The following is a 20,803-nucleotide window of genomic DNA, read 5'->3' as shown; positions in this document are numbered from 1 at the left end:
ACTCCATTAACTATCAAAGTTAAAAGCACTTATAACAATCTACAGGTTAAAGGACCATATTTTGATGCACTTACGGTTTTTTCCATGCTACCCATTGAAACTGCGTCCAGATATAACGAACATTTTTCAAAGAAAATGTCCTAGTTTTATGATGAACACCTCAGACACTGTCACGATAAAAATATGAAATGTATGAAGTGGGGAAAAAAAAAAATCAAAACAGCCCAAGAGAGGCACATGCTCACACGTGCCCTGTTCTAGTTTAATCGCGACAAACATATCCTAGATCAGCGAGCCCTGCAAGTAGATTTAGAATGCCATGAGAGAAGCAAGTCACTTTCCAGCATTTCTCCAGGGGAAGAATGGCACCGAAAGGGGAAGAAGGAAAAAAAAAAAAGGAAGCACGGGCATGAAGCCCAGCGGTCAGCTTTTCACAAGGCAACTTTTTCGGACACCGTTCTCTACAGCTACAACCACCCGTGACGAATCAAACAATGACTTTGAACGCAAGAGCAAGCAAAGTTTAGTAACCAAACGAGCAACAAGGCGCACCTGGTGTTAAGTTCATGGTCGAGCTCATTGAAGTGCCGCAGGAAGAGGCGCGCATAGGGGGACCAGGTGCGCACGCCCAGCACGCCTGGCTCCCGCTTGATGACGATCGGTGTAGTTGTAGAAGAAGTACATCACCTGCCAAGCAAGCACCAGCGGAAGCAGCAGCAGGTTCGCCAGGCCACCCACAGGATGCGCCTGAAACACCCCAACAACCATCACAGAAGGGGCACAGGAAGAAACATGTCTCTCTCCAAGATGATTGACATTAATAATACTGTAGAATCTTGGTAGACAGAAACCTGTAGGAACTAGAATATGTTTCTACTTACTGTAAAAACTAATGAGAACCAACAGACACTAATGCCAGGGAAAGTATAGGGGGTATTATTTGTAGTAAGTAGAATGTAAATGTGAAGCAAGTAAAGTGGACGAAAAGATAACTTCAAAAGATAACTGCAAATAACGTTCTTCACCCTTTATTATTGTTGTGTCATTGCTACTTCTTTTGTATTTGTATTTGTAATAACCACCCTGCATGGACCACGAGTCCGCAGTATTGAATAAATAAAATAAAAATAACTTGCCACCGGCAGGGACCGAACCTGCGACCTTCGAATAACGCGTTCGATGCTCTACCACTGAGCTACGGCGGCGGTCATCCTCCCATCCACTTTGTGGGGTATATATGTGTATTTAAACCAAGGAGTCTTAGTCAGCGCCAATCGCAGTCATGGTTGCGGGTGCGAAACACTCTTTTTCTGCCTTTTGGCGTCACGTAGCATGTGACCTTTTACGAGCTGGCAGCCGACCGTGCTACGTGACACCAAAAGGCAGAAAAGAGTGTTCCACACTCGCCGAGTATATACGGCAGTTATTACTGAACATTGCATTCATTACGTTCATTAGCTATCAGAAGCATTTCTGGAACAGACGACGTCCACCGATGAATCGCCGCCACACTTTCACGCTACCGGTAGGCCTAGACGTCACGAGCCTCTGCGGAGAGTGCGTTTTGCTGTCGAGCCGACTTGTACAACAGAAGCTACGTCGGCACCGTGCATGTGTCATGGCTTACTTGGCACGCATGTGTGAGTGCTGTTATTCAGCGGAATAATTCTTGGTCCGTGGTTGCAACTTTGACGGCCCCCATGATGAAGTTGCACGTTTGGATGCGCTGGCGGTGCGATTGCCGGTGATAGACGCCCCCAAACCCAACACTCTGGCACAGTTTGGCGCAATTTTCGTCGTATTATCAGGATGGCACAGTAAATACAATTTGGCTCACTTTGGCGCAGGAGTGGAATCACTGCTGAATCCTTAGCTGACAACTGCATCTTCCAACTTCACGATGTTCTCCAAGACTACAATCTTGCTGCTGCTGCCCTCATTGCCTTCCTTTAGAAATTTCATTTTATTTTGCCTCTGTGCTTGTTTTTTTTCTCCCTCACGCATCTATTTGCATGAGTTTTTTCTGAGTGCTGCACAACACTCAAGTTTCCTGCAATGGAAGAACTTTGCACTGATGAGATGTGCAGCAGCTGCTTCCACGAGCCCCGTCTCCTTCACAAACTAAGGTCTATCAGCTGTCAATAGTTTTTGGAGGTCATCAATAGTAGCGATGCTGTCACTCAAGTGAGCCTTTGCTGCGCGTCTGCATGCGCTTACAGCAGCCAGCTTTTCAGATGAGCCGACAAAAAAATGCGATGAATAAGCCACTCCTGTGTCCAAGCGTCATCTTACGCCACAAAAGTGTCAGGTCGACTTGTTCTGTTAAGGCAGGTAGCGCAAAGAGACACGGACACAAGCGAAGAATAAGTGCACAGGACAAGCGCCAATCAACAGTGCACAGGTGGCGCTTGTCCTGTGCACTTATTCTTCGCTTGTGTCCGTGTCTCTTTGCGCTACCTGCCTTAACATGAGTTCCCACAAACTAGCCCAGTTATCCGTCTCGTAAGACTTGCTCTGTGTGACTCAATGTGAGCTCTCCATTTCCTGCAGAAGGAATGTTTGACTATAGAGCTCAATGTCTTCCCTGTTCAAGCCACTATTCTGCTCTCCAAGGCCACAAGTTGACAAGTTGTCTTCGGAACGCTTTCTCTTCTTTCCCGCTTCTTCTGGGGCGGCTTCGAGAGGTAGCAAGGTAGATTTGGAAAAAAACCTTCGGGAATGTACCTTCAACGAGGCTTCATTTTTCACGCACTGTTTGAGGAACCGTTCCCTTGATATGTACGTAGAGTCACCGACCGATAAATCAGACACCGATAATTCGGACATGCTCTGTAATTCGGACAGTTGCGTGGCACCGCCGATGGTCCCACAGAAGTGATGTGTAAAGACGACCGATATTTCGGACAGCTGCCAGATCTACATTCGATAATCCGGACCCTGTCCGAGACTGTCGCGCACGCAGAATCAGCAGCCGTTCTCTCCTCCGGCACCCATACCATACAATGTATGGCCTCAGAGATCAAAATGAAAGCTAATTGATGATCTATGAGGCTTTATTTTGATCACAGCTTTATGCCTCAGAGATTTATCATTGAAAATGCCAATCTTGGAGGCGCTGCTCAACTGTGGGGGATCGTGTTGACATCGCGAACATCCTACATTCCGGTTCCTGTATCCGCGCGCTGCACTGCTATCGCCACCATTCTATTGAATGTGTCTGTGGTACAGCGTTTAGCTAAATTCTGCGCGTGTTCATTTTTATTTTGAGACTTGCTTTATTTTACGCCCTGCTGTCTCACAAGATCAGAGTTAAATGGCACCAACGGCGTCCTCACAGCCAGTGCCGAAGGCCGCGCAGACGATGACGAAACGCGGCAGATATACAACGCTAACCATGGCGAAGAAAGCAGTCATCATTCAGCAAGTGCTCAGTGGTCATCCGCAAGTCGAAGTTGCTCGAGAGTTCAACGTTTCGAAGCAAATCATATCGGACTACATGAAGAATAAGGATAAGATTTTAGGCGCGACGGAGACATCATCCGGAAGTGAACAAAAGAGGGTGCGCCAAGGTTTTCATCCGCAGTTGGAAGAAGCGTTGAGCATCTGGCTTAACGCTACCGTCGCTCAGCGGGTTCCAGTTTCTGGCAACCTCTTGAAGCAAAAGGCTGAGACATTGGCACTTCGCCTTGGCATTGATGGATTTAAGTTCAGCAATGGCTGGCTCCGGAACTTTAGAAGTGGTACGACCTCGCTTTCAAAAAAATGTGCGGTGAGAGCAGTGCCGTGGATAGCACACTGGTAGCGAACTACAGTAGAACCCCGTTAATACGTTTTTGAAGGGACCGCAGGAAATAAACGTAAGAGACGGGAAACGCAAGAGCCGAAAAACAGGAAAAACGACAAAATATTTAGTGGTACAGAATTTTATTTCAATGCTTACGCGTGAAAAAACCGTGCTACGTTGCTTGGTACTTTTACTCATGTCCAAGCAGCCTGAAAAGTTTTTCGAGCACCTGCAGTCTCACATCCTTTTCATAAATCTAGTGCCACCACAGCCGACACCTGACAAGCGATCGCTTACGGCGATACCTTGTTGCCAGTTGCGTCGCCGAGCGATACTGCAGGACCATTAGCATAGCGTCAGACCACCGTGGCTTGTAGTAAACGGTCGAACGCCTTGCGAAAGTAGAAGTACCCCTGAAAGCGGCTCCACCAACTCCTAAATTTCGTCACTTGTGCACACACTGACGCACTCAGCCCAAGGAGGCTTTTTTAACCTCCATGACTCAGCCACAGTCTAGTCGACGGATAGAAACGCAGAGCTGGGGACGGCGTCATCCACAGAAATGTAATCAACGTATGTGATTTTTTTTAGCACCAACAGCTGTAGGCGCGAAAGAACTAAGCACACACAAGCATGACCACATGAACTCTAACCCAGCTCGAACAACTATGACAAATAAACGCCAACGCAATGGCAGAAGTAAATGCCTATCTCGAAGCACTGCTTTCGCAAGTAATTACGTCATAGACGCCATCTTTGCAATACAAATTTCAAAGGCTATGCTTTTGTCATAGTAAATGCCGAATCTCGAAGGGCTTGCTTTCACGAGCACTTACGTCATAGACGCCATCTTTGCAATACGGATCTCGAAGACTATGCTTTTGTTTGTGTCAACTGAACGTATCTGTCGCTTGCGCCTCTCATGCGGCTAATGTCACGGACAAACCACGCCAAGCTGCGTGAAAAGTCACCATTGGCCGCTCTCTTAGGTACTCACTCGGTCGGCTCTGAGTGCACTTTGCGACGTATCATACGAGAACGGTCCCACAGTTACGACGCAACAGTGGGGTTCCCAATACATTGTACCCTATGGGAGCTGTGCCAGGACCGGCAGAGAAACGACGTAACACCGGGCAAACACATCAGAAAGGAACGTAACAGCGGTACAGTGGCTAGAATGGGGAAGTGTGACGACCGGCGAGCGGTTCCTATGGGATGCGCTGAAGACTGAGGAGAGGGAACCGCGTGGGGGCACTCGCTCCCGCATTCACGTCGCTGAAGCTCCGCTGCGCCGAAAAGCCTGCTGTTTCTCTTTGGTGAGTGACATGTGCGTGCGGTTAATTTTACGGATCTGCGCGCAACGAGAGGTACACGGTCACTGGTACTGCAATATGGAGTTCAAAATGCCAGGGAACTACACAAGAGGACAAACAATGCATTTATGTCAAGCATCTCAGGAAAGGCCTCATTAATGAAAGATCTGCGCGGAAACAACGCCGCTTGACTCGAGCTGTTCGTATATCATTAAGGAGGAGGGCACAAACACAAGCTCTAAGAGATTAAGCGCCAAGCTTTCGCCGTATGAAGACACTATGCAGAAACTGAAACAGCAAAGTGAGGAGCTCGAAGAAAACGTCCTTGAAAAGCCGACTACAGTCGACGTCCGATTTCCCGGACCCTCAAGGGACCGCGAAAACGTCCGGAAAATCGGGCAGTCCGGAAAAACGAATGCATGTGAAAACGCACGTTTTTGGTAGGTATTTTTCGCTGACGGAGAGGGTCACAGCCGGAATACAAGATTCCCATAGCAATTCAGCCAATGCATCGTTTAGGTGGCTCTGAAGAGAGCCGTTTATATATAAAAAAAAAATACGACGTGGCCGGCACTACCTCATAGGTCAGCACTTGGGCGCAAAGAAGTCTTTTGCACGGTCCGCTTGCGCGCGATTATGTCTGCCTCAATTTCAGTCAACGTCATGTTGCCGATGTACACCAATGACAGTGTTATCAGTGCTCGCGTCAACTCCGAGCTCGTTGGCTGTGTAGGAGCTGGCTCTTCGTTCTCGGTGTCGGAGTCATCGGAATCCTCCGTAACTTGATGAATGATTTCGTCATCGGTCAACTCCGCACATAGCTCGAGGTCTTTGTCAGCGTCGGCGAAGTCCTCAAGGGTTATCTCGGCTGGAATCAACACGCCGCCAGCGCGCAGATCGTCGAAGGCAACGTCTGCGGATGGCAGTTCGTCATCGTGAGCCTACGAGGTGGCTTTGTGCGCTTCGAAGGCGCAGACGAAGACGAAGGAGCAGTCGGTGCCATTGCTGTAAACGGCGAATCCGCTCGACGAAAAGCGCAGCACGAAACAGCTAGGAACTCGGTGGATGCTGAAGGTCGGGAAACGTGATCACTGAAGGTAGCGCGCAGCAGCAAACGATCAACCGCAGACACGACCGCAGAGCTGGCACAGCTGACAAAAACAAACACGTGAACGAACACAGTGAGGTCTGGCTTGGCTACGCTACGGCTGGCAACGGATGACACGTGCGGTTTCGAGGTTACGGCAGCCGCGGCCCCGGTGCGGCGGTGCTGCTGGCCACACCTGCGATGCGAGTACGGTGGGTTCAAGGATATGAAATGAAAACAACCAAAATGGCGGCGTCGGTGGTGACTTTGGGTCGGCGGTTTAACAGTAAAAGTCCGGGAAATCGGATGGCGAAGGCTATAAGCATCCGGAATTTCGGACTTTTTAATACATTGACTCTACGGGGAACTTGACGGTGCCACAGAAGAGTCCGGGAAATCAGGCATGTCCGGAATTTCGGGCGTCCGGGAAACCGGACGTCGACTGTAAAGATTCACACCCAAGCTTTGCCATCATGCAGTGTTCTCAGGGTGCACGACGTAAGTCGGCCAAGGGAATGAAGTACAACCCAGATTGGTTAATTGAACGCATGATAATGCGAATGAAGAAGCCCTCGGCTGCTTTGTCATCTGGTTGGTTAGGCGAGAGCTTAACCAACTACAGTAAACCTCGTTAATTCGAAGGCCTCGGGACCGAGAAAATATCCCAATTAAGCAGGATTCCCAATTATCCGAAACAACGCGAAATCAAAGAAATCAGCCAGAAAACGTGATGTACAGAAGTCACACCTTTATTGTGGCAAGTCAGCCTACTTGGAGAAAAATTCCTCCATGCGTGACTGACGCGTTCGGTAGTTCCCAGCACTGAAAGTCATATTTTCCAGCCTGTCAATGAGGCGCAGCATCTGAGCCTCGCCGCCGTTGCACTCGACGAAGCTGCGCACAACACTCAAGGCATCGATGACATCCGCCAAAGGGGGTGCTCGGGAGGGCTCGTCATCGCTGTCAACATTAGAGGCCGAATCGGTCGATCTCGCAGCTATCTCGCTGTCGATGTCCGGCGTAACACGTCTGCACTGTGCACCCGACATTTGCGTACTCGGAGAATCCGATTGGAGTGCACTCCTCGTCCGCGTGCAAAGCCTCATATCGAGCGCAGAGAGTCTCCCCTTCTTCATCAAACGGGCAAGTGACAGCGGTGACAGCAAACTCAGCGGAGGTTGCCTCTTCTTTCACAAAACCGGCGTGCTCAAAACACCGTCGAATAACGGTGGCCTCCACCTGCCTCCATGCGTGCACAATGAGGCAAATACCACCGAGGAGGTCAATGTTATACTCCTTCCGTTGTCATAGCAAAGGAGCATTCGCTTCAACAGATTGTAGCGATATATTTTTCCTGGTATGGTGTATGACGCCCTGGTCCATCGGCCTGCGATAGCGACGTCGTGTTCGGGGGTAGAAAGACCAGCCTGATTGCCTGCAGGTTCTGAATGTCGCCGTGAGCTGGGAAATTATCGACGACGAACAAAACGCTGCGCCCTGCGGCCGCAAACTTGCGGTCAAGGTGCCGCACGTATTCTTCAAAGAGTGCAGCCGTCATCCAAGCTTTCTTGTTGTTTTTATAGATCAGGTCATCCTTGGATGGCAGTCGTGCATTTTTGAAACAACGAGGCTTTTCTGTCTTCCCAATAACAAGCAGTGGCAGCTTGTGCTCACCGCACATGCTTGCACCAAACAAAACAGTGGTTCTATCTTTGTTCTGTTTCCGCCCCTTAATGTCTGCCTCCTTCAAAGCGAACGTCTTCGTAGGCAACATTTTGTAGAACAGAGCATCTTCATCAAGGTTGTAAACATCTGCTGCTTCGTACTTGGCGAGTAGTGGAGCCAAGGTGTGCTGCTTCCAGCCGTCGACAACAGACTGATCCGCGCTGCCACTCTCGCCACAAACAGTCACGAATGTCAGGTTGTTGCGCTCCTTAAATCGGCAAAACCATCCATTGCTGCATTTAAACTCAGAATGTCCAAGTTGCAGCGCCAGCTGGTTGGCCTTCTCACGCAATATGGTCCCATTCACAGGAAGGTGTGCTGCGTTGGCTTTCTGCAGCCAGTCGATCAGAGCTGCTTCAACGTCGGCGTAGTAGGCGGGCGTACTCGTGTACGCTTTGACGAGTGCGTCTTGCTGTAAGCATCGAGAATTTTCTCCTTATTCTTGATGATGTTGCACAGCGTTGACAGAGGCACATGGTGCTTTTCGGCGAGAGCCGTTTTCGACGCCGTCGACTTGCTGGCCTCTTCAATTAAGCACACCTTTTCGTGCAGGGACAAGCTCTTGTACTTCGGCATCTTCCTTCCAAGCACACCTCAATCAACTAATTCACAGGGAAGACACTCAAGCGGAGACAGGAGACAAATGGAGCAGTCGCACCGAATCGCACAATGCTCGCCAGCCAACCTCCAATGGCACAAAGACTCCACAAAACATTCACTTCGCTAGAGTGGCTAACATCGCTGTTGAGATGATGTGATCATGATCGCAACCGCACGCATCGCCGCCTGGCAATTGCTAAACATGGCGTCTACGACGTATTTCCGGTAAAAAAAAACATGGCCTTCGAGATCCGTACATCAAAAAAAAAAATGCAAGTTTTAGTTACAGCCTCCGAGATTCGCGACACCCTTGCATATCTTGGAGTCGCGGCCAAGTGTGCCAATTAACCGGGAAGTTGCAGACTGGCCGCACCAATTATCCGGTTAGAGTGTACTAGAACTGTTGAGTGCGTGAACGCGCCCTCGCCGCCTGATGCCTTCGCGTCGACCGCAGCGGCGGCGCTGCAGTCGCTCGGTACTGAAGGCGCGCGGCGCCGCGCGCTAGAACGGGCCGCTAGAACTGCTGGACGCGTCGGCGGCACCCGGCTAATCGGCACTGATGTGGCTTTCGTTGCGTGTCTATCATTATTAAGCGTAGGAATCGTCGTCGTAAGCTTTGATGGACGACACTTCAAAGCTTTTAATGGATGCTTGCTTCATATATGCCTTTGAGATACTGCAAATCAGTTGTAGCCGAAGTGGACTGCTGGAAAGTACGAAAATATAAAAATGAAAACGGGCTGACACCAACCGTCAATATTCACGATCTCAGTGTAATTGAGCCGAACTCATTGCTGGGCTATTTAGAACAATTACTGTCAATTAACTAGACGCCGAACGACCGCCAGAAGAAAGAGACAGAGGAAACAAAAGGGCGTGTCTTATTCTTCTACCTTAATGCTTTCTTTGGTGGTGATTCGGCGTCTAGTTTATTCAGAGTAACTGAGCTGCTCTAATGGAATTTAACTGTGCTCAGAAAGCTGTGTGCTGATATTGTGCTGAAAGCACACCAAACATTTACCGCGCGTTGGCGAAGCTGCGTGTACGGTGCGTATCTTTACAAATGCGCTGTAAATATGACTTCGACATTACGAGGGCTCAAAGGTATTGGAACTCAAAGTTAACTCGACCGGTACAAATAACGGTCGTCCTCAGCTGCCTTGCACGGATATTGTTATTAATTGCTAGGCGCTGGGTGAGGGGGGGATACTTTACTGTCCGTATTTGTGCGTGTAAATATATATATATATATATAATATATATATATAAATATATATATATATAAACTAATCTCGCAAAACAGAGCACCACCCGCCCCTCCTGGCTTCACTTATGATACTTTACAGTATAAGCAATTGAAATATAATACAAACGTTGTCAAAAGAAGTTTTTTCTAATGGCATCGATAGAAGATCAGGAAAAGTGCAATATAAGCTGTCCATTGAAATGAGAGCTGGCTGTAATAAATGTAGGCAGAATAACCGACGGGCTACATTTACATCTGCGCATTTTAATATGCTTGAGATAAGCCTGATGCATGAAGTTTGTGCCTCGGAGTGAACACGCGCCTTCGGCTCGGCCTCCTGGCTCGCCTTCCTGGTATTTGAAGCCTCAGAGGTCGCATAACCAATGCATCTGTTAACCGCGGAAGCACGCTGTGAAACAAGATAGCCTTTCGGCATTAAGAAACAGCGCAAAAACTGGCAGAAACTCAGCCGTCACAATGATGAATGTGCGATAGAGTCATTTTGTACTCTGGTTACTCATGAAACAGTCGAGCGCATTGGAGCTCATACAGAGATCAATGCTCTGGGTATTCGTAGAGACTGCCGCAGAGAATTGTAGGCTTTTTTTCGTCGTGGTTCGTTAGTTCTTCGTAGTCAGTGTTCATAGTCACTTATAGTGTAGCGCGGCTCGAAGTGCTGCCTGCCAAACCGCACAGCAATCAGTGAGCAGCTAGATGCATGTGCGCAAAATCCGATTGTCCCTTCTCTGGGGGTCGGCAGGCTCCAAGAAAGGGAATATCTCGCGCAATTTTGGCACGCCTGCATATCACTCATGCACCATGGCACGTAGCAGGCGTTGAGACACCGATTAAAGCAGTAATGCATTAAACGCGCTCAAAAGGCGCAATTACACGCTTTCGTAGGCTGCGAAGAGCCGCGCCAAATGCAGAGCTCTCCACAGCTTCAGTACAAAGTGAACTAGCGCCGCCGCTACGGTCGCCCGTCGAGCATCACCCGAGATGCGGCGCGGCCGCTTCGTTCGTTCCACTGCCCCCTTCTAGTACACTGTAATCCGTTAAATTTACATGTAAAAATTTGGGACCGCGCAAATAAACAAATTATCCGGGATTCCCAATTAACCGAGTACAAATTACGAGGTTTACTGTAGATGATACAGTTTTTTTTTTCATAACGCGCCTCCACTTTTACACGAAGTCGCTGAACAAGGAACGTGCATCTACCCGCGAGAGAAAAAAAACATCTGAAGCTTAGCCGTCTGACATAAACATTCAGGCCACATGACTGCTTTCTAACCTGTGCGACTGCATCTTGTGGTTTTTGTGTTGTGTTTGGACAAGTATACAATAAAGTGTATTACAATAACGATAATACAATAAAGTGTCCACACTTTTTTTCATTAAGAGTTGTTTCACTAAATCTAGGGCGAACTAAACTATTGCAATCGCAAGAATCCAAACATCCTGTTGATCGCGTTTAGCTGAGGGCATTCCGCATCCGTGCAAGCTTCTGCCATCTGTTCAAGTCATCGTAGCATTACATATCAATGCGCTACGACATGCAAAGTGTGAAACCACACTAGCGAAAAAAAAAAAAAAAAACTCTAAGTGGAATAACGAAATGCGGCGATACGCGACCCTGGCCGACGCTTCTGCTTCAAGCGCACGACGTGAATACTGGGCCTCAGCGCCATCTATCTCGTTCCCTGCAAAACAGCACGACTGAGCGGGCGCACCACATCACACTTCCCCATTCTAGCCACTGTAACAGCGGGGTTTCTACTGTACCGTGGTGGAAAGTCAGTGAAGCTGCTTAGGCGCTACTCGGCGGACGACAACTTCAACCTCAATGAAACCGGGCTTTTTTTATAAGCTACTACCAGAGAAGACACTTGCCCATTCTGGAGAACCTTGCCACGGAGGAAAACTCTGCAAGGAACGGTCACTGTCGTTGTCGGCAGCAACACTTCCGGCACGGAAAAGCTCTCGCTGCCGGTCATAGAGAAATCGAAAAACCCTCGATGTTTTAAGGGGAAAAAAAATTTGCCTGTCTGGTACGAAGCCAATACGAAGGCGTGGGTCACGCAAAAGCTGTTGAAGAATATGTCCGAAAATTGGACTGAAACTTTGAATTGCAGAAGCACAAGGTATTTTGTTCGTAGATAACTGTACTGCCCATGCGCCGATCAGCTGTCTGATGACGCACTGTGTGCTCCGGAGCCGTCGCATGTAAACCTGTCTTGAGCCCTCGCTGTTCTTTCGTCATCGTACAGCGAGCATATCACTGGCGGAGTTACAGGCGGACTTGGCTGCAAGTAAGCGGAAGTGCGTGCAGCAACGCATTGACAACTTTTTTTTCAGCCACCGCGGACACTGAAGTGTCAATAAAAGCATTCTTTTCTGATGCATTCGTTTTTTTGGACTTTCGATAATTTACGTTCCCCGTGGAGTCCAAATTATCGGTCCGACTGTAGTTTTCGAGGATATCATCGTCAGGAACATAGACGTCTCCAACCTCAGACTTCGTCCAGAGCTCTTTCGGTGCGCGAAAGGGTCCTGTTCAGTGTGGAGAAGCGTTTCGTTGCTGGGAGCGAAGAAGAAATGCCGGGCCAACTTGTTGATATCCGCGTACAGCCGCTCATGCACCCAGGAACAGAACACGTCGGCATCATTCACTTACTGACTACAGTCAGCACAGCGCGGCTAGAGTAAGAGGATCCCAAAACCGAGAATGCAGTTAAACACGCATGTAAACACAACTCCAAACCCCATACGCAGCCGCCCCCCGACCGCGCCGTGTTGACCGAGCAAGAAGGAACAGCAGTGCCACGAGATGCAAGAATCGGTGGCCCGTCCACACAGCCACAGGAGTTAGAAACTGAACCTAATCTAGTAACGTTGGCTGAATGGCGCACAAGCTGCCGCCACCATTACTCTGGGCTGTGCCCCAGAGAGGCCAACCACAATTCCAGCTGGCTGGAAGGCAAGGTCCCTTGCAACTTGATCGGTTGGAGGTGGTGGTGGCTTGTACTGAAACCGCCTCCAATAACACTCCATGAGGCAGTCAGCGGCCTTTGCCAACTCCGCGAGATTGGCAAGCTGTTTGCCCTCCACCAAATCTTAGAGTTGTGGGTGCATTTGCCACAACATGCGGTCGACCCTTTTCAGATTCCGGCACTTCGCCGCCGATCCGGTCATAATAGGCCGCGATTGTGTAGATAAATTCTTTTAAATTTTCTTCTGGGTGTTGAGTGCAGAGCCCAAGTTCCTGCTTCAGGTGCCACTTCGAGTGAACGGAGGAGGACTCCGCGATGAACGCTGTCCTAAAGTCCTACCAAGATGCAAAGGATTTGATTAAGGGCAGCCACAACTTCGCGCTCCCCTCTCGCACAGCGGGCACAATGTGGGCAAGCCTATTGTCGGCGGCGACACCATTTACCAAACAAAAGGTTTCCGACCGGAACTCCTCAGGTGACTGCACACCGTTGAATCCCGAGAACTTCAGGGGATGACTTCCCGAGGACCGCGGAGTGCAGTCACTCGCCGGTTGTATCACCGCCGCTGCCGTTATGGAGCCCACAGGCATGGGGTCGGCTGTTACGAGTCTGACAGCAGCCGCGATTTGCTCGCGATTTTATCGCGGAGCCATTTGTTTGCCCCAGCAGGTGCTGCAGCAGCTCCTCTGGCACATTCACTGCCTCCACTTCCGTTGCCCTGTCGATCCCGGAAGTGGATCGACAGGGATTGTCACACTCGACGATCAGCAACCACGTTCACCACACAACCCTTTACGGTCGAATACGGATATATCAAACTCAAAGGGGATCGCGAATTATAGTTCGATATATGAAAAATTCGATATAAAAAAATACAGGCCCCGAGACCTTACCAGTGGCGGACGATCACCTACAATCGGCGCATTCAAGAATGACAACTAATTCCACACACAAGATGCAACAGAATGTTTTATTTGTGCGAAAACAAAATCGCTTATCTTGGCCTGCTTCTTCGTCTTCAAAATAAAGTTGATGACGCTGGCCTTGATCTTATCGAGGCTGTCCAGGTGCGACAGCCCCGTTCACTCCATGTCGCCGCAAAAACGGCAAATTGAGCCGAACACTGCCGCCACTTCAGCGGCGAAGTACGCGCGTGTAGTAGCCGCCTCGTCCGGACGATCTTCGTCACCATTTGAGCTGTCGGCCTGGGCATCCTTGGTCCCTGCGACCGCAGCTACAATTTCCTCGTCAGCGAGGCTCGCAACAGCCTGAACATTGCAGTCTGCTTCCACGAAATCGTCCGCAGACACTTCGGGTGGAACGGCAGCCGGGAAGAGGGACGACAACTCGCGAAACGCGTCGTCTATGCGCTCGTCGCCGCCGTCTTCACCAGTTTCCGCAAGTTCCGCCGTGACGAAGCCTGCCTTCAGGAAGCAGTTGGCCACTGTGTCCGTCTTTACATCTCACCAGGCGCCTGTCACCATTTTAATGGCACCAAGCAGGTCAACCTTCAGCTCAGTGCCCATGCGGAGGTTGACCAGCAGCCTATCAAGGAGTCGCCTCCTGTAGCCCACTTTTGAAGGACTTGATGATGCCCTGGTCGAGCGGTTGCAGCTTCGCTGTCGTGTTGGCCGGCAGAAACTTCAGCTCGATGTTTTTGAGCTCGCAGGTGAGCACGCACGCAAAAGAGGAATGCGGTGGTATGTGACAACTCATGGAAGTGAACTCCAACAAATCGCTCGCGATCAGTCGTGATGGCGGCAATGGTTACCCGGGCGCTTGGGCTACATGTGAGGGCAGCAGCGATGTACGAAAGGCGCGGGCTGTGGTTGGCTGATCAAAACTCGCAAAATAGCAACAACAACAAAAAAAGAGGCGAAAGAGGAGGCCGCCGGCTACTTCGTTCCTCTCTCCAAGCCGACGGTAACGCGGAGAAAGCATGAGAAAGAGAGAGAAAAAAAAAGAAAAAAGGAAGCCGTTCCACAAGTTGGAGAACGCGCCCAACAGGAGTGCAGTCCGAGCCCTCTTGCCCTCACGTTTTTCCGAGCGTACCGGGCGTCGGTGGAGGTGCGGTGCCGTGAAGGTCGTGGGGCGCAGCGAGTGCCGAAGCGTGGAGCCACGAAGGTCGTGGGGCGCAGCGAGTGCCGAAGCGTGGTGCCGCGAATGTCGTGGGGCGCAGCGAGTGCCGAAGTGCACCTTCCAGCTCGCGTGGTGTTCGATATATCCGATGGCGGGTAAAAATACCGTTCGATATAAACGTGCGAATTTCGATACTTTTGGAAAGGATTTTCAAGGGGATAATTTAAGAGTTCGATATAGTAGAAAATTCGATATTTGTGGGTTCGATATATCCGTGTTCGACTGTACTGCCCATGCCACGTCCGACTCCTTGCGTCCCTCTCTGTCTCTCTTCTGTTTTTCCAAGCGCACAAGCACGCACTGTTCACTTGACACTCGTGTCATCTAGTTCCTGAACAGGCTAGTAGCATAGCGCGGGAAGGACACACGGACAAAGAAGAGGTACGAGACGAACACAAGCGCTAGCGCTTGTGTTCGTCTCGTACCTCTTCTTTGTCCGTGTGTCTTCCCGCACTATGCTACTAGCCTGTTCAAGATGAACCAAACAAGCCCATATTCGGTACCCTAGTCGACTTTATATCTAGTTCCTCTCCCGGCAACTACACAACGCCATAAGTCGACAAAAAAAGGGTGGAGCTCACTCCGACTCACTCAAGAAATATAATTTGCGCTTAAGGCTTACTCGGACTCGCCAAAATTTTTCTCAACCGACTCATTCGGACTCAAGCTCACCAAAATATTACTCACCCAGACTCACTCAAGTCTCCGAGTCACGGCTCAATCTGAGTGAGTGATTCAACTCATGAGTGAGTTTTCCAACATATGCACACAGCCTCAGAGACCCGCACCCAACACCACACGCACTCTTCACTCTCGTCTCTCACACAGTGGTCACCATCCATCGATGCAATGGTACTGACCATGATTTCATGTGCAGTGGTTGTGGCTGCCAGAAACAACCGTTGTTAGAATAGCTTACGGCAGTGCACATCAAAAGCATACCGTATATACTCGCATAATGATCGCACTTTTTTTTCAAAAAAATTGACGACAACTTTGGGGTGCAATCATTATGCAAGGTAAATTTTCCGCAAAATAATATTTCGAGCACCGAAAACGCAAACAAGTCGCGTATCGGAAATCTTATGATAGCTATCATGAACATAACCAAAAATAAGAGTAGAGTAAGGCTCACCTTTGTAATAAACGCACACATTATGCAGGAACTACATGCATTGCATATTGCCCTTTAATTTTTTCATTCACCGACCCCCTAACTTTCATTCAGTCTGAAGCGTCACTGGCGTCAGTGTCGTCGCCGCTCGATTCCCTGTCGGAACCGGCACTGTCATCGCAGTCCCACAGAAGGTTATCTTCCGTTCCGTTGAGCGCGTTAGATATGCCTGTATTCTGGTTTCGTCGACGGCGAGATGCCTGCCGGCAGCGCGGTTGCCATGCTCGAGCGCGTAATCAACCGCCTTCAGCTTAAACGCGGCAGTGAAACTCGCGTATCGCCGCATTGTGAACCGGTACTCAAACAAGCAACCACAAAGCACGCCACCACGTTACAGAACGGTGATAAAAACGCGGCGACGGCGGCGACGCGGCTTTTAGGGGCGAAGCTCCTTAAGGCGTGGGTCGGTCGTCCCCGATGTATGTAGTTGTAGTAGTAGGTAGCCACCTCTGGTTTAGTTCTCGGAGTGTTCACTAGATGGCTGTACTTGTAGTTGATGAAAAGATGCGAGATGTTATAAAACTAGATGGCGGTACTTGTAGTTGATGATGAAAGATGCGAGACGTTATAATAGGAATGATGTCACATATGGCGCGTGTCATTGGTAGAAGGCAATCGTTCAGCGACGTACGCTAGTTTGATTACATTTACTCAAGTGTTTCACTTTTAATTGTGGGGCGACTTGCACGGAAGAGTTTGCTAGTTTGATGACATTTACTCAAGTGTTTCACTTTTAAGGGGGGAGGTGGGGATCGAAGCTGAAATTCTTTATTTTTTGTCGTAGAACAATGAAATTTGGCATGCTTATTGGGAAGTGCACTAAATGACTATTTACAAAGTTTCATTAAGATATCTCCAGCAGTTTTGACATTATACATTTTTACTTGCATCATTGTTATACCAAACTTGCAGAAAGCCTGGCGTGACAACAAAACATGGTACAAGCCCAAAGTTGCCCTCATATTTTAGCCATAGGAATGGTTCATGCTGTGACATTCTCCAAATATTTTTATTACCCCGATTTTTTTTTACATGGGACATTACATCCATGCTTGCATAATGCATTCGTTATCGTCATGTCAAATTAGCTAAAGAGTAAAAAAACGAGGGAGTAATTTAAAAATATAGGAATGTCATAGCATAGAGAATTGAATAGGGAATACAATGCAACAGACCTCACGAAAATCCATCAAGTCATAGTCGTGCTACGCTTTCTGCAAGCGGGACAGTCTGGTCAAAACACACTTCTGAGAAAACGGGCCCTAAAGTTGCACAGCCACTACATGTAAATAAAAATGCCCTGGGGCTGTAATATTGAGTGTCTTTGCTTGCAGGGGTTTTCTTGTGTCCTTGATCTTTCATTTTTTCTGCACTATGTGCTTTCCTTTTTCTTTATTGGTTATTTTTGTCAGCTCTTTGAAGGGTGAGCCTTCAGGTTTAATGGCTAGACTCGCATTACAAGTCTGTGGCATGCAAATTTAGGTGTGCTGTGGCAGTTATGGCCAAGACATTGGTGGCTCAGGAATTTATGAGTAGAACTTAATGAAGCGAGTTTGGCAGATAAAAATTCGTCCACTCCTTTACACAATTTCATTTGTCACCCCCGCCTTGATACGCTTCATCATTCACCCGGTCGGGGTAATGGTAGTCGGCGAGGCTTTCATTATTTCAGTACATTTACAAAAGCTTGCTGCGATACCATGCACGGCTTGAAGCGCGCCTAAATTACATCACCACTGAGTGCTTATTTCCCCGCGAAGTGCTCGGCCGCGGGGTTCGAGAAGTCTGTGCCCGATATGCTGGGTGGCGGCATTTGCTGGCGATGCGCAATATGCCAAGCCGCAGCGATGAAACATCGGCGTGCAATATGCTTGGCCTCGCATTTTGGGGCGCCGACGCGCGAAATTGTCGCGGTGCTTCGAGCGATCGCTGTGCGACGAACTTTGGGAGATCGAGCGGCCGTGGCCGTGGGGTCCGCGGCGCAGCTGCCGATGCGTCAAATGCCGATCAGCGATTCCGAGCTGCCAGCGGGCGATATCATTAGTTGCTTGCAGCAAAGCGCATTGCGGATTGTTCGCTTTCGCATGTCTGCTAGCACGATGTTCTTCCCCGCAAAGTTCGAATTCGTCGGCGCCGTGAACGTAGTTAGGCCTAGCCACGACTCCGAGCAGTAAGCATGGTCGCGGTGTGTGCGGCCGCGGTGCCCGATGTTTCAAAGTTAGCCATGTTCGATCACGAACACAAAAAGTTGTCCCGCGGCGGTCTTCGTCACGAGGTCTGAGATGCCGACGGGCAGAACTTTAACCGCGGGTCCGACGAGTGAATGCAACACAGGTCCGAGACGTGCTTCTGCGATGTTCGCGAAGAGCGCGTCGGGCTATCGCAGTCTGATGCACGGTCTGAGGAATGAGCTTCCGGGTGCAGCTGCTAACGCGTAATTATCGTCGACCAGCGAACACAAAACGAGTGCGAACGCTTGAGTAATTAGCGTGATTTTCGACAGCCGTGACCCCGCGACGCGGAAGCCGCAGACGACGCACACCGGGAGCGACCATCGGACCAATGGCGAGGCGCGCTGGAGCATCATGGCGGCCGCGGCCAATCGGGGGCCTGGAAACGACCTTTAAACGTTTGCTTTTTGTGAGCTTGTTTTTAAATGGAGGAGCCAGCTGAGGCGGGGAATTTGAAGACGGAGAAATGCTCTTTCAGACGAGCCCTAGATGGTGGTGCTCGGTCGTGTCGTTACGGAGCTATAATTTTTTGAAAAACGCTTTCTTTTTTGCGAATTCCGCGATAATTTTCGCCACATCAGCGGGCGCAACAATTTTTAATAGCACTTCTACGTGGTTTTCAGCGAAGATATTTTGGAATTAGATAGAAAAAGGGCTACAGAAACTGAAAATGTGATTTTCAGAAAATCGATTTTTTTGCCATTTTTCGCGATTTGATCCCCGCGTCCCCCCTTAATTGTGGGGCGAATTGCACGGAAGAGTTTCACGGTTACCGATGATTCCGGAGCTTCGCCCCACTCATCATCATTCACCCCGTGAATATGCTGTGATCTTTTTCAGGAATTATAGGACTTCGTCGGCAGCTTGTTGCTGCGGGATGACAACAAGTCAACCAACAAGCGGCTGCCGCTGTAACACTGCGGGATATCAAAACCACGTGATCAAAACAAACATGGCGGCGGACGGAGCTAAGCGAACGCGTTTTTTCTCGTGAGTCATGGAGGTCGTGAGTGCGTCACGCGCGTCAACACAGTTTCTTCCATCGAAATAATGAATTCTTTCAATTAAATCGGTAAATTTGCGGCAACAGCATAGCCATGTCCGCTTTTAGAGGACAGAAACAGAGATGGGCGCGTTCAGCTGCCACAGACGTAGAAACACATGGCGGGCATGTGGTGAAAACTACAGCATTTGTCTTTACTGCTATCTTAATAAGGCACGTTTCCGCCAAGGGTGGGCAAAAATTAAGAATCTGTTTGGCGTGGGCAGTTAACTTGGTGAGTCTTGCAGAGTTATTTAAAGTTCAACAGATGGTAAACGTGATGAGCATCACGTTTACCATCTGCCTTACGGTGATGGGCTAGCAGACGCACGCGCGTAAAGGTCTTTCCTTTCTGTCTAGCCTCTCACGTCACCTGAGGACTCCCATTGTTGTGCAAATAAAAATTATTATTATTATATTATCAGCTAGACTTGGCACACGACATATCGCTGCGGCAAATTGGAGGTGCTATCATTACGCGGAAAAAAAAAAATCGAATTTTGACGACAAAATTTAGGGGTGTGATCATTACGCGAGTGCAATTATTATGCGAGTAAATACGGTAATAGCTACCCGTAAGATTCTGTGTCATCTCTGTTTTTGATGCGTGCTGCAATAAGCTATCATTACCAACCAACTAGCTCACCAGTACGTTTTACACCTGTTAGAAATCCAAGATGAGATGGAGAACGTGCCACAACTTGCCTGGACAGCTGCTGTGCCAGCATGTCTCTGTTGGCAGGCCTCTTGTACGTCTCCCGCAGGTGCCATGTGTTCTCAAAGGGGGCACCCGGAACCAGAAGAGGATGAGCTCGAGGTTGTACTTGAGGCCCTGGGTGAGATAGACCACGGGGCCGAGCAGGGGCAGCGTGAAGTGAAGAGGCAGCACGTCTTTGTTCACCAGGGCCACCATGTAGTTCTTGTAGCGAAGGATGCGGTTGTAGATGTCTGCATCCAGAAACCGTGCCAGTCAGCCAGAGGCCGTTACCGAGAACTGAAGCAGCATTCTCAGTTCAATCACTTTTCTAGGAATATACTTTCCATGAAAGCCAACAAAGCAGGATGGGAAGCTGGGGTAGTCAGTATGCTGCCACCGGTAAGGGAAAGTATGACAGACAAAACAGAGAGATGACAGACCTTGATTCTATGCATATCCCTCACTTGGAAGTACTAATTGCTTGGGCTAGTAGGCGTTTCATGACAAATGCTGTTTCATGTTGCACTGTCCTTCACCTAGAGAAGTCCATTTTCTTTACTGTCTAGCAAAACTACCTTCAATAATAATTTGTGGGGCTTTACGTCCCAAAACCACAATGTGATTATGGGAGATGCCGCAGTGGAGGGCTTCGGAAATTTTGATCTCCTGGGGTTCTTTATTGGTGCCTAAATCTAAGCACACTGGCCTCCACCTTTGTGCCCCCATGGAAATGCAGCCGCCGCAGCCTGGATTCAAGCCCACGACCTTTGGG

The 20,803-nt window shown here is 49.2% G+C and overlaps 2 protein-coding genes across 2 annotated transcripts in view; one reads left to right on the top strand and one right to left on the bottom strand.

Annotated features, from left to right (window-relative positions):
* LOC119386620 (coenzyme Q-binding protein COQ10 homolog B, mitochondrial) overlaps nt 1-20,803 on the top strand; it is a 158,547-nt gene that overhangs the window by 82,161 nt on the left and 55,583 nt on the right. The gene's annotated exons all lie outside the window — the stretch shown is intronic.
* Nucleotides 1-20,803, bottom strand: part of LOC119385450 (autophagy-related protein 9A-like) — a 268,124-nt gene that overhangs the window by 211,855 nt on the left and 35,466 nt on the right. Inside the window, 2 exon segments of the mRNA XM_049413199.1 lie at nt 20,040-20,130; nt 20,133-20,282. Coding sequence (XP_049269156.1) covers nt 20,040-20,130; nt 20,133-20,282 — 241 coding nt within the window.

This window comes from Rhipicephalus sanguineus, chromosome 3, assembly GCF_013339695.2.
Source record: "Rhipicephalus sanguineus isolate Rsan-2018 chromosome 3, BIME_Rsan_1.4, whole genome shotgun sequence".
Classification (NCBI taxonomy): Eukaryota; Metazoa; Arthropoda; class Arachnida; order Ixodida; family Ixodidae; genus Rhipicephalus; species Rhipicephalus sanguineus.
Note: the sequence above shows the minus strand (reverse complement) of the source record. Positions and strands in the feature narration are given on the sequence as shown.